Source organism: Borostomias antarcticus (genome assembly GCF_949987555.1).
Source record: "Borostomias antarcticus genome assembly, chromosome: 19".
NCBI classification, from domain to species: Eukaryota; Metazoa; Chordata; class Actinopteri; order Stomiiformes; family Stomiidae; genus Borostomias; species Borostomias antarcticus.
In genome coordinates, this window is record NC_140252.1 from 15,181,987 (window position 1) to 15,194,036 (window position 12,050).

Consider the following 12,050-nt stretch of genomic DNA (forward strand, 5'->3'; position numbering starts at 1 on the left):
ACTTACATTGGATCTCGAGATTACTCTCAAACTTTTCGCGATGGTGATGCTGCTGTGAAATTGTGTGAAAGTTTTGGATATTCAGAAGAAATAGCCTACTATGGCGCCATCTGGTGTAGCCTTTTCTGCAAATACATTTCCAGGCAGATACACACAGGCTCACCGCTATAACTTTGTGGTCAATCGAAGATCAGGAAAATCATGCACACTCACACAATTATTTAATTGTGTACCGACTATACATAAACATTATTGACCTAATAAAAACGAATATTCTCACACATTTTAATTAAACATGCATAGGTGTTTATTGTAATGTTTTTTGTGTCTGGTACTATGGAAAGAGGAACATGTGATAAGGAAGAGAAAGATCTGTGAGTGAATGTATGCCAAAAGCAGAACTGAACAGTTTATCAGTCTTTCTTCCATTAGATGGCTCCTGTAATCCTTGAATCAATTAGATAAACATCTCTCTCTCTGAATAACAATGATGATGCAGTTAGTTACTCATAAACCAACTAGATTATTTGAAAAGAGGGGAAAAGTGTACTTTCACTGGAAACACTGAATCTCAGTGTGCCTGTGAAAGCAAATGCATGAACTTCATGCAGGGTTCCGAGCACTCACCCTAACCCCACTGTCTCTGGAGCGCTTCCCCATGGGTTAGGGTCAGGGTTAGGGTCAGGGTCAGAGTTAGCACCACATCTGACATGCGTCCTGTGACTTCAGTTTACTGGGGGATCTGAGTGGGCGGAAACATACAAGAAACATCCCTGAGAGCCAAGATTGCAGCCCACCTTGCTCCCATCATAGATGGCTAGGGTAAGGATTGGGCACCATAACCCCTATCCAATCATGTTCACAGCCTTTGGAATACATATCTGGTCCTCATATCAGCCATATCTATGTTATAAACCACAGGTGGGTTGGCTGGATAGGCTTGAACACTGTCATTTGAAACCTGCTGATCTTATCCATTTTAATTCAATGTAGCCACTCTTGGTCATATTAGTTTTTCATATGATAATGAAATGCACAACAGGTAAAAATCTGATAATCAGCCAGAAAGAGCTGGTTGATCCATCAGCAACTTTGAAGGACTTCATCCCTTCATGCTCATCAGAACATTGCTTCATATACACCCCCCCCCCCCCCCCCACACACACACACACACACAAAACAGGCAAACATTGATTGGAGATTGGCAAAGTAGTCAACACATAAACAACATAATAGATTTTATATAATCTATTCGATATGCACTATTCCGGTGGCCTATTAAAGGAACTCTATTTTTTTGGGAGTCATTGAGGAGCGAAGGGGGATCTCTCCCTCAACCCATAAGTTTGGACTTTCTAACATCTGCTCCCACAGCTGAATCTCCTGGCCGACAGAATCCATCCAGTCGACGTTTTTGCTGTAGCTTTTCCCTGTAATGAGACAAGGATTTAACTGAGACTTGGCCAACTATTCAATAGTGTAAAGATGAACCAATATAGCTTTCAGAGTCATGGCCCTGCCAGACTAGAGCTGCGCTGTATTGAAGCCGACACACTCTAGGTGTCTGGGCTCAGGACTGTGGAACATCGATCTTAATGGCGTTGAACCGTTACCTGTGCCCAGGCTAAGTCGCACCCCTCCCAGGAACTGATTGAACAGGGTGTTCTGGTCCCAGACGCTCAGCTCGCAGCACGCCTCTCTGACCTCCCCGTCACGGAAACCGTCGTACACCATGGCGTGGTTGTACACCGGCTCCTGGCTCTTCTTCACCACGCGCGTCTTCTGGCGACTCTTCTTACTTGTGTCTGGTAACATGTAACTGTACATGAAAATAAGAGTACATATTGCAGATCCTAATGCCCGAGGCAGACATACTGTAGAGTGTGTTTGAGCCCAGATAATGTGAACGCTTGTTACACGGCACATATCTGGGCTCGTTCTGGTCAGGATATATCCAGAAATGCAGAATATAAAGAGGAATATACGGAGTCCAATATGTTCCCATTCTGGGGTTCTGACATTCTCAGATATGATATAGTGTAAATCTGTTAATATATTAATATGGATATTCCTGGATACAGACCCTTCTTTTAACCCTGTCTCTCTGTCTCTCTCTCTCTCTCTCACCACTTGATAAAGGAGTCGACGCCCTGTGACTTGAGCTTCCGCAGCTCTCTGGCCTCCTTCAGCCACACATGGATCTCCCCTGAGTTTGGCCTGGCATCACCTGCAGGGAGAGGACAGGACAGGAGAGGACAGGAGGAGACAGGAGAGGACAGGACAGGAGGAGACAGGAGATGACAGGAGGAGACAGGAGAGGACAGGACAGGAGGAGACAGGAGAGGACAGGAGGAGACAGGAGAGGACAGGACAGGAGGAGACAGGAGAGGAGAGGACAGGACGGAAGAGGACAGGAGGAGACAGGAGAGGACAGGACAGGAGGAGACAGGAGAGGCCAGGACGGAAGAGGTCAGAACAGGCGAGGACAGGATGGGAAGGGACAGGAAGAGACAGGAGAAGACAGGACAAGAGAGGCAGAGAGGAGAGGAGGATACAGAACAGGAAGAAACAGGACAGGAGAGGACAGGAGGAGACAAGAGGACAGGATAGGAGGGGTCGCAGCATAAGCAGGGGTTTGTGTGGATGGTGAGCATATAGGACATCTGATAAATGTCCACCAGATAATGTAATTATTGCATTGTCCTTCTACCATTATTGCCGCTAGCCTATTAAATGACCAGCCCTACCTGTTGATCCAGGGGGGATGTATTTCAGAGCAACTGTCAACATTCCATAGTATTCGGGAGCCTCCTGACCCTCTGGGAACTGCAACAAACAAGTTTAACATCAAGTGAATGCCCAAAAAACTTGGCGGATAGCTTTTCTGTAGCACTGCCTGCATCTGAAGGCTGTTGATTCAGAAGTGCTTGGGCCCTGATGGAGTTTTATCACTCTCGGGGAGACTTGGGGTGTGTTCAAATTCTATTCTGCTATACAGACTACATGTGAGTGCCAGACCCCTTTGTGTTCCACTATAGGCTATGTTCTGCTGAAGCATCTTAAGGCCTGGATTGCACTTATGCATATTTGCATGGCTACGTATTCGAAATGCGAAAACAATACACAATTACACGACGCGACTACAACGACATGACTACAACGCAGCAACGCAGCTTGGGGCGTATTCCAAGGCCTCCAGATTTTAGGGTAGTTTTCGCTGGGGTACTGCAATTGTAAGGGACAAATGGAGGAAAATGCATGTTTTTTGCCCAGCAAATACGCATTAGTATAATCCAGGCGCATTAGTGTAATCCAGGCCCAAGTCATCATGGAAGGGTTGGAATGTAGCTTACCTTGGGCTGCAGGTCGTACCAGGAGAGGGCCTCGTTTTTCCAGTCCCAGGTATTCAGTTCGATCTCCACCTCACCCAGAAACACATTTCGACCCCGGGAGTCGTTGTGCCACACAGACAGGTTGAGTGTCCTGCCCTGCAGTTCCTCCATCTTGATCTTATACTGGGAGAGAGAGGGACAGTGTATAACATTGTTATTACCTAGAGGGACAATGTCAATACTGGATTTTTCTTTTTATCTGTTTCTATTGGGCAGTGGCAGCTTAGTTTATTTGTGTGTGCGACATGGCCAAACCCACTGTCAGTGTCTCTCCACGATAGATTGGGTTGATGGTTTGTTTTTTGATAGAGGTCTTCTTCTTGCTATGGCGTGACTTATCTGGGTAGAGGTACGTCTTCACATACCTGAATGGTAGAAAGAGATACTAATATATTATTATAATCGTATACTATATTCTAAATTGTGAACTTGTGTGTGTGCATGTGTGCGTATTGAGCTCACGGATTTGTGCGTTGCTTGCGTGCGTTGGCAAATGCCAGGTCCCGACACTGTTCTATAGAGATGATGAACTCCCCTTCCTGGCTGTACCTCAGGGCAAACTCCACCGACCCCTGGACCATCACATCCCCATAATCCCCGGCATCGGTGTACACACTCAGAAAACTGGATGTGCGCTAGGGGAGGACAGCAGGGACAAAAAACATATCACCCTAACCTCCTGGTGTAGGAAGGAAATGACTAAAAAAATAGTCTCCATGACTTTGTGAATAGCATTCTTCTACACTTGATAGACAAAACTCATTAAAGCTCTTAGCCTAACTGAAAATTAAGCTCTTTCTTGAATCAAAAACCAACACGTTTACAGCCTTACCATACGGTTGGGCCGGGCGTAACTAAAATCTTTTAAGTCAAAGATGTCCGAGCCCATGCTCGAGACTGAGCTGTGGTCATCCTCATCCTCGTCCATGTTCTCATCCTGAGGAGAACACAGTAGGAAAACTGTGAGTGTGTGTGTGTGTGTGTAATACTTTCTGTGCAGGCTTCAAAGAATGCTGCACAAAGTTGTGTTTGTTGTCTCATAAATGAAGACAAAGTGTGTGAGTGTGCATGTGTGTCTGTGTGTGTGCATGTGTGTGTGTTTATTCAGAGTTCTAACCTCCCAGCTTTCCTCTGGTGTTCCACTCACTGAAGAGACTTGCAGAGTTGCTCGTTGGTGTCCTAAACCCGTATGGAAAGAGCGTGTCAGTTTTGTTTGATATCATACATTAACCACAGGAGATTAGATCGAAATCCTAACATACATTTTCAGATTCAGATTATCAGATAATTAATAAGCATTGACACAGCTACTGAGGGATGTTATGTTGCTGTATCACATGCCTAAATCACCCCCAAAGGCTCTCCTCAAGGTTAGGCCTGTGAAGAGAGGCTCTGACAATTGGAGTGACTTTTGACTTTCAAGTAGCAAACAAAGGTAATAATTATAATAATAAACTTTATTTGTAGAGCACCTTTCATACAAATAAATGCAGCGCAAAGTGCTTTACAACAGAGAATATGCATGTACACATGAAATAGACATACAATGAACAAAAAGCAGGAAAATAAGATGGAAGATAAAACACGAGATAAAGATAAGAAATCAAATAACATACAGTGTAAAAATGACAATTTAATAAAATATTGTGCTGGAGATATACATTAAAAATAAAGAAAAGTTCAGTAGCTCGCAAGTGCAAACAGAGTTAAAAGCTAAAGTGAAGAGATATGTTTTTAGCTTTCTTTTAAAACTATTTAGCGAGCTGGCTTCCCTGATATCTATAGTTATTGCATTCCATAGCTTTGGGCCAGGCTGCACTCCCAATCTTCTTCAGACTGTTGCTGGGAACTTATAGTAAACCAGCAGTGGATGATCACTGTGTTCACGAAGGCACGTAGTTGACAAGGGAGTTAGCAATGTAGCTTGGTCCTTGCCCTTTAAGGGAATTGTATATAAGGAGGAGGACCTTAATCAACTCTAAATGTTACTGGATGTCAATGCAGAGCAGCTAAAACTGGACTAATGTGCTCTCTCCTCTTGGTTTTTGTTAATAGTCGGGCTGCAGAGTTTTAAATGAGCTGAAGTCTCTCAGTGGTTTTTTGGGGGAGGCCAGTGAAGAGTGCATTACACTAATCAAGTTCGCTTGAAATAAAAACGTGAATCAATTTTTCTGCATCCATTTGATTTAGAAATGGCTGTACTTTAGCTATGTTTCTAAGGTGGAAAAATCTAGTTTTCGTCACCTTGGTAATATGGGACTGGGAGCTTATATGGGAGCTTAGATCTAAATCTAGGATAACACCAAGACTTGTAACCTCAGGTTTAATCCAGGATGTCAGTTATCACAGATTTTTAAACGGCATTTCTCTTTTTGTTTTAGGGCCGATCAGTTGGATTTAAGTTTTGTTCTCATTTAGCTTTAAGAAGTTATTGCTCATCCATTTTTCATTGCTAGAAGACAGGTAGTAATTGAGTTTACAGCTGTAGCATCATTTGGTTCAGCAGAGACCCAGCTAGCAGTCATTTGTTCTAAGAATGATTACATTAGCAGAGCATGTTGAGAATGTTCGCCAATGTTGTCGGAACATTCCCTGCTAGCTGTACAGTTGTGTGTCATCCGCATAACTATGAAAACAGACATTGTGCTCTCTAATGATATCCCCGAGTGGCAGCATGTATAGTGAGAATAGTAATGGACCAAGGCAGCTCCCTTGTGCAACCCCAAAGCAGGTGTCATGTTTCTCAGACACATGATCTCCAAACCTGATGTAGAACTTTCTCTCTTTGATGCATGTTCTGAACCAGTTTAACATACAGTCGTCGGAGAGACCACCCCTTTCAAGGCGACTGATTAGGATGTCACAGTCGATCGTGTGAAACGCTGCACTTAGGTCTAATAGGACAAGAATTGAGACCCGGCCTTGCTTACCTTCTGCTCCCTCAGGAGATTCAGGTGGATTGACCTCTATGTTGGGAGTAGAATATCTCCCAGCTCCCTGATCGGCTCCTTGCGCAGTAACCTCTACACTCTGGGAAAGTTGGGTTGCCGCCGTGTCTCTGTCCTCTGGCCCTTCTGTCTCTCTTGCATCCACTGGCTGTTTATCTGTGGCTTCACTCTGTGATTCTGTGGACTCTGCTTTTTCCATCTTCAGAGAGATCTGTCCCTGTTCCATCTTTCCCCCTTCGAGTCGTTCGGTAGACTCTCTCTGGTCCGTCTCGGGGTCATGAGTCTCGTCGCCAACGTCTTCGCTGTTGGGATGAGCATCCTGGCTCAAGCTGCTGACAACCTCGTCTTTGACTGCACCACCGGTTTCTGCTGGCGTGTAAAGTTCACCAGATAATTCAAAATCGTTATCGATGGAAGGAACAACAGAAGAAGGATGTCCATGTGAGGAGGCACCTGGGACTGTCTCAGGATTGGCCTCATCTACGGCAAGGAAATCATCCATGACAAGTCGTTTATGCATTGCTTCTATGCCCTCTAATTTCTCGTGGACTGACTGCTGGGTCACCACCTCAGTCGTAGAGAAAGGGTTTTTTCCATGGGTATACAGGAAAGATTCGAAGGCTACTTCACTCTGAGTCTCTGCTGGTTGGGGTTCTTGGCTTGCCTTCGTAGAAACACGTTTGCTTAACTTAAAAGTGGATGTATCCTCAGTGCTCCTCTCTCCTGTTGTAACATTCTCCTGTTCTAGCTGGGGCCTAGTTTGGCTGCTCCGTTCCCACATACCAAAAGACAAAGTAGGGACAAACTGTAAATCTGAACCCTCTGTATTAAATATCGCCTCCCCTGACTGACTCTGTACATCGACGCTGTGCAACGTCACCCCAGTAGGAATCTTTACGGGCCACGGGTCTGTGCCTGTCGTGTTGGTCTCTGTGAGGTCTTCCTCAGGGGGTAGGTCAGTGTCCGACTTGTTGGTCTCTACGAAGTTTTCCTCCACCCCTGATCGTGCCCATGTGTTGGGGTTCACAGACACGACAGCAGGCCTCCTCTGCTCTGGCTCATCCTTAATATCGGGGGGGAGGACCAACCTGCAGAACCCCAACTCCAGATATGTGACGTCAACCTGAGGTCCTGGTGCCGGTTTGCCCGGAGGGCTGGAAGGGGAGTGAGACTCTCCAACATTTAAGGAGTCAGTCTGGTTGGTTCTTCTGAGAGTGTTCTGTTGTGGTGATGGGTGGCCAGGGTTAGCTGTGCTAAAAGGGTTAGCTCTGCTAAAAGGATTAGCTGTGCTAAAGTAGTCTATATCTTGGTGCTGTGGAGATAGAAATGGGTTTGTGTTGATTCTCCCCCTAGCAGTTTCATCACCCGACCTGTGGAGGGGGGACTTCCATTCAGAAATGTCAACAGAGGTATCTGTAAGAAACAAAGGTATTATTACAGTAACTATGCACATACACTAAAGGTCAGAGAGATAACTGGATCTCTGGCCAGCTGCTAAATGTTTTGCACTCACCCAAATCTGAAGTACTTTCATCTTTAAAGAGCCCCAAGTTAACCTGAGGATTCCATTAATATTATATTACTTATAATATATATGTAATATATATGATTATATATTACAGTATCACACTAGATGTATATGTATTGGGGATGTACTCGATGATTTGTGTAAAGGTCAAATTAAAGCAAACCTCTTGTTCACAAAGCGCAGGGTCCAAACTTGTATTCAGTGTGTGGCTATGTGTGAAAAAGAGAAATGCAAGTTTATATGTTCAAAAATATGTGCAGCATGAAGAGAAAATAAAGTAGCAATGCTAGAAGACTATAAACGATCTTCATCTTACAACTCAGATGTCTTGGTTTGAGAATCGGGTGTCTTTTGTTCTCCTTTATTGTCTGTTTGTCCAAAGTCACGATCAGGATTAACCCTGGGGGCTGCAGATGACAAAACAGGTCAAACAATTATGTCTGATACAGTTCACTGTTATGGGCCTGGCCGTACGCCCCCTGCTCATGGCCTGGACTCTAACCCCTGGACTCTGAGCCCCTGTTCCCGGCCTGGACCCCTGCCCCTGAGCTGTCACCAATCAGTGAGCTGCTGTGTTCCCCAGACTCTGAGCTACAAGTGACTCCTGTTCCTCGTGAGCCCCAGCAGTCCTCCATGGCTGCGTCCCCACAGGGCCCTGACCCAGTAGGTCTTCTTGTCCCAGGGCCTGTAGCCGGACCGGCAGCTGACACTGACCTTGTCGTCGTAGCCATTGCTGTAGCCATAGCTGTGGCTGTTGCGGTACCAGTCCCCATTCTGGTTTCTGGCTCCAACTCCAACATACCTGACCCAGTCCCTGTCCCTTCAGCGGTGACATGCAGCTGGTCCCAGAGCCGGTCCTTCGGCAGCCCTCCTCCAGCTCTGTTTTCCCAGAGACCACTCTTCCTGCCCTCCTGCCTCGTGGTAGCCCCCCTGAGCGGCTTCGCCCGCCTCGCCAGCCCCCTGGGTCCCACCTTGGTCACCTGCCACCTGCGCCGTCGGCCCCCTGGGCGGTTCCGCCTGTGCTACCGGCCACCTAGGTGGTTCTGCCGGCGTCACTGGACTTCCTCTCAGAGTGGCTCCGCCCTATGGCCCCGTCTCCTGGGCATCCTCCAGACCTGCCCGGCCCTGCGTGCTTCCCTCTCAGGCCGCCCACCTGAGACCCCGGTGCTGTCTCTGTTTCCTCCCTCCGGATCACCTCCGCCCTTCCTGGGTGGGGTTTTTGGGCCGTCTGGTCTTCGGCCCGGGGGCGGGGGGGTCCTTGGGGGGAGGGTACTGTTATGGTTCTGGCCGTAACGCCCCCTGCTCACGGCCTCGAGCCTAACCCCTGGACTCTGAGCCCCTGTTCCCGGCCTGGATCAATGCCCCTGAGCTCCTGACCCTCCTGGACCCTGAGCACCTCCTCTTCCAGTGACTGCCCTTCACTCCACCCAGAGACTTTTGCACACGTTGTCAACGTTGTCACTAGGTTCTGTTCTGCCTCCGTGTGTGTATCGTCTTGTGTTCGTTGTCTTGTCTTCTATGTTGGTTTGTGTCCTCCCAGCCACAGCTCTAGCCACTAGTTCAGCACTAGTTCCACGCCACTCCTGTCCCTCTAGCTTAGACCCTCCTGTTCTAGCCCCCGCTTGTTACCCCTTCAGTTCCCAGCTCCCTTGTTCTAGCCCTGTCCCATTCCAGTCCCAGCCTCGTTCCCTGTTCCCTTCCCTTGTTTCCTAGGTCCCTCTCTTGTGTTGGTGTCTTGTTTGGAATCCCTCCATGTCCTTGTCTGGGTGATTGTCTGCACCTGTGTCTCGTTATATCTTGTTGCACACCTGTACATTGTTCCTTGATTGTTCTCCCAGAGTATATATGGCCTCCTGTTTCCTTTGTTCTCTGTTGGTTCATTGTCTCTGTTCGTGTGTTGCTCCTGGTGTTCCTCTGCTTTATTTTTGAACCTTTTTGAACCTGCTTTGCCTGCCTGCCGTCTGCGTTTTCGGTCCTACCAACTCCATCTGCAAACCCTAACAGTTCACTGCTCTGTGAATATTCAGAGACAGAGTGACAGAGAGAGCACTGTAAATATCAAGGCAGTATTGTATACAGTAGGCCTACCTGTCTTCTTTATCCTCATTGAAGCCCTGACCACCTCTGTCACATCAGACTGTTTCCCATGGCGACGGTTCCGTAGTTCCTCAAACCACTCTCCGGTCATGATTTTGAGCTTCCTCGGGTCAGGGAAAGCGATACGCAACCGCCTGTTTAGCATAAACATTGAATAAACCCAGGGAAAAAGGCATACCCCCAACCTTCTGCAACTACAAAACCAGCAGCAGGGCAAACTGACATCAAGATCCCAAATCATAATTTTACCAAGAATATAATAGGCTACTGTACCGTATCCGCCTATTCTCTCGTCTCCTAAGGCTCTCATCTCTCTGAAGCACCTGTCGAATCACCAACTCCTCTTCATTGGAAAGGAAGCTCAGATCCAGAGAGTCCAGAGACAAATGCTTGGTGGACTTCATCTCTAAGCAAGTCGTTTGGATTGTTGTGGTTCCTAGAAACCCCTATAAATAATTAAAAAAGCGCAGACGACGCAAGCGGCTTACATAACCATCTGGTTTAGCTAGTTTCAGGAAAGAGGATACCTTGATTGCTTAAAGGGAAAGTTATTGTGTAAGTAGGCTATACGCTTATTCCACATGAAGCTTTTGCTGTATTTAATTTGAATACACATTAAACATTTCAGTAAAGGTGTAAAAGGCTCTTGTGCATATGCCTAACTCTTTTGCTAAGGAATGTGCATCTGGATGACTGCGGAACTTAGCAAATATAGTCAATGATTCACAGAGTTAAAGCTAAAGGAAAAACACCTTTCACTACAAAAGTTGTACAATAAACCTAAAGTTGTAAGCTTACATTTAATCAAAAACGGGTTTAATCCTAAATAAAGTAGAAGTTAAGAGTAAATTCCGTAACACTTACCCTGAGCTTTTCACAGTGGTAGTTGTGGTTAGCCGGTTCTAAGCTCACAAGGATTCCCTTTCTTTACAGAGTCTACGCCCTCGCCAAATGCGTGGATACATCTTTGTCCTTGTTGCTTGATGAAAACCCTTGAAACCCAAGACACTGACAGACACACCTAGTATGTCCTGTAGAGACATGCAAGCCACATTTCCTGATACACCCTCACTTCACCTGATAATTACATAATGCAGCATTGGATACTACTGTACTTGTACTGTGCAGCGTTGGCTACTACTGTAGGCTACTACTGTACCTGTACTGTACGTTGGATACTAGCCTACTTGCACTATTTTTTTTATTCCACACATATCTTGTATTTTGCTGAACTTGAACTAATAGCTGCAGAATGCATTTGTGTACTGGTACTCATAGTAGCCTAAACTTTTAGAAAATTAGGACAGTCACAATTTAGTGACAGTTTTCTCGATGTTCAGTTATCAGCAATGGGCTGTTCGCCAACCATGTTAATTGACTTATCACCAGCAGGTGGCACTCTACATCCATGGGTGGCTTCATGTGCAGCATCTGCTTATAACACAGGTAGGCTCACATTACAGCATTAACGTTTTAATAATATTGTGACATATTATATATTACTTTTTTGTCCATTGATTTACCAACGCTTTGCCATTTTCATTTAGCTATAGCTTATTGCGAGGCCTGTGGATGTAGGTTACAGCCAAGTTAAAACACCTGGTTAAATAAAGATACTGTTGCATAACAAATGATTCATTTTCGCACATGACTACGTCACTGGCTGTAGTAGGCGGGTGTAAAATTGCCGTAGAAATAGCATGATGACAGTTTGTCGCAGATATTGTTTGGCCTAATTATGAATAAAAAATGTTTCAAAGTAGCGTATAACCTAGTTCCTCCCCCAGTTTTTTTTTATTTTTTTTAATTTATTTAATTTTTTAATTACATTTCCTGAAACGTTATATGGGGCGTTTAATCTCACCGAATCCGGTTTTGTAGCCCTATGGGCCGTTTTATCTCACCGGATCCTGAAGCGTAGTCTAAAATCTATCTATCTAAGCGGCTCTACAGCTGCTGAACTGTTGTTTTGACGTGATCAGACACATTTTAGCTTGGTCGCACGAGAGTTAAAATATTCCCTATAAATAGCATATATATCTTTTTCGTCCTTGTAGGCCCGTAGGCTATATTGTACATTTATAC

General features: G+C 45.7%; 1 protein-coding gene across 5 annotated transcripts; it reads right to left on the reverse strand.

Annotated features, from left to right (window-relative positions):
- Positions 1-297: 297 nt before the first annotated feature.
- LOC311321357 (synaptotagmin-like protein 1) lies at positions 298-10,935 on the reverse strand. Of its 5 annotated transcripts, none has more exons than XM_084453318.1 (16): positions 10,830-10,935; positions 10,239-10,411; positions 9,957-10,099; positions 8,185-8,275; positions 8,032-8,077; positions 7,854-7,896; positions 6,323-7,753; positions 4,510-4,571; positions 4,225-4,329; positions 3,855-4,027; positions 3,652-3,757; positions 3,354-3,515; positions 2,748-2,826; positions 2,128-2,227; positions 1,614-1,819; positions 298-1,430 (listed from the first exon to the last, which is right to left on the reverse strand). In XM_084453318.1, the coding sequence occupies exons 2-16, from the start codon at positions 10,367-10,369 to the stop codon at positions 1,279-1,281; spliced, it is 3,030 nt and encodes a 1,009-aa protein (XP_084309444.1). In that variant the 5' UTR covers positions 10,370-10,411; positions 10,830-10,935; the 3' UTR covers positions 298-1,278. The 5 variants fall into 5 exon arrangements, with proteins under 5 accessions (XP_084309444.1, XP_084309445.1, XP_084309447.1 ...); XM_084453319.1 differs by having other exon boundaries at positions 10,239-10,401; positions 10,830-10,904; XM_084453321.1 differs by lacking the exons at positions 7,854-7,896; positions 8,032-8,077; positions 8,185-8,275 and having other exon boundaries at positions 6,323-6,706.
- Positions 10,936-12,050: the final 1,115 nt, after the last annotated feature.

Coding starts and splice junctions, on each gene's coding strand:
- LOC311321357 (XM_084453318.1), bottom strand. CDS start 10,369: ATGAAGTCCACCAAGCATTTGTCTCTGGACTCTCTGGATCTGAGCTTC. Junction 8,276..9,956: donor AATGAGGATAAAGAAGACAG/GTAGGCCTACTG, acceptor TGTCATCTGCAG/CCCCCAGGGTTAATCCTGAT. Junction 7,754..7,853: donor TGAAAGTACTTCAGATTTGG/GTGAGTGCAAAA, acceptor TGTTTCTTACAG/ATACCTCTGTTGACATTTCT.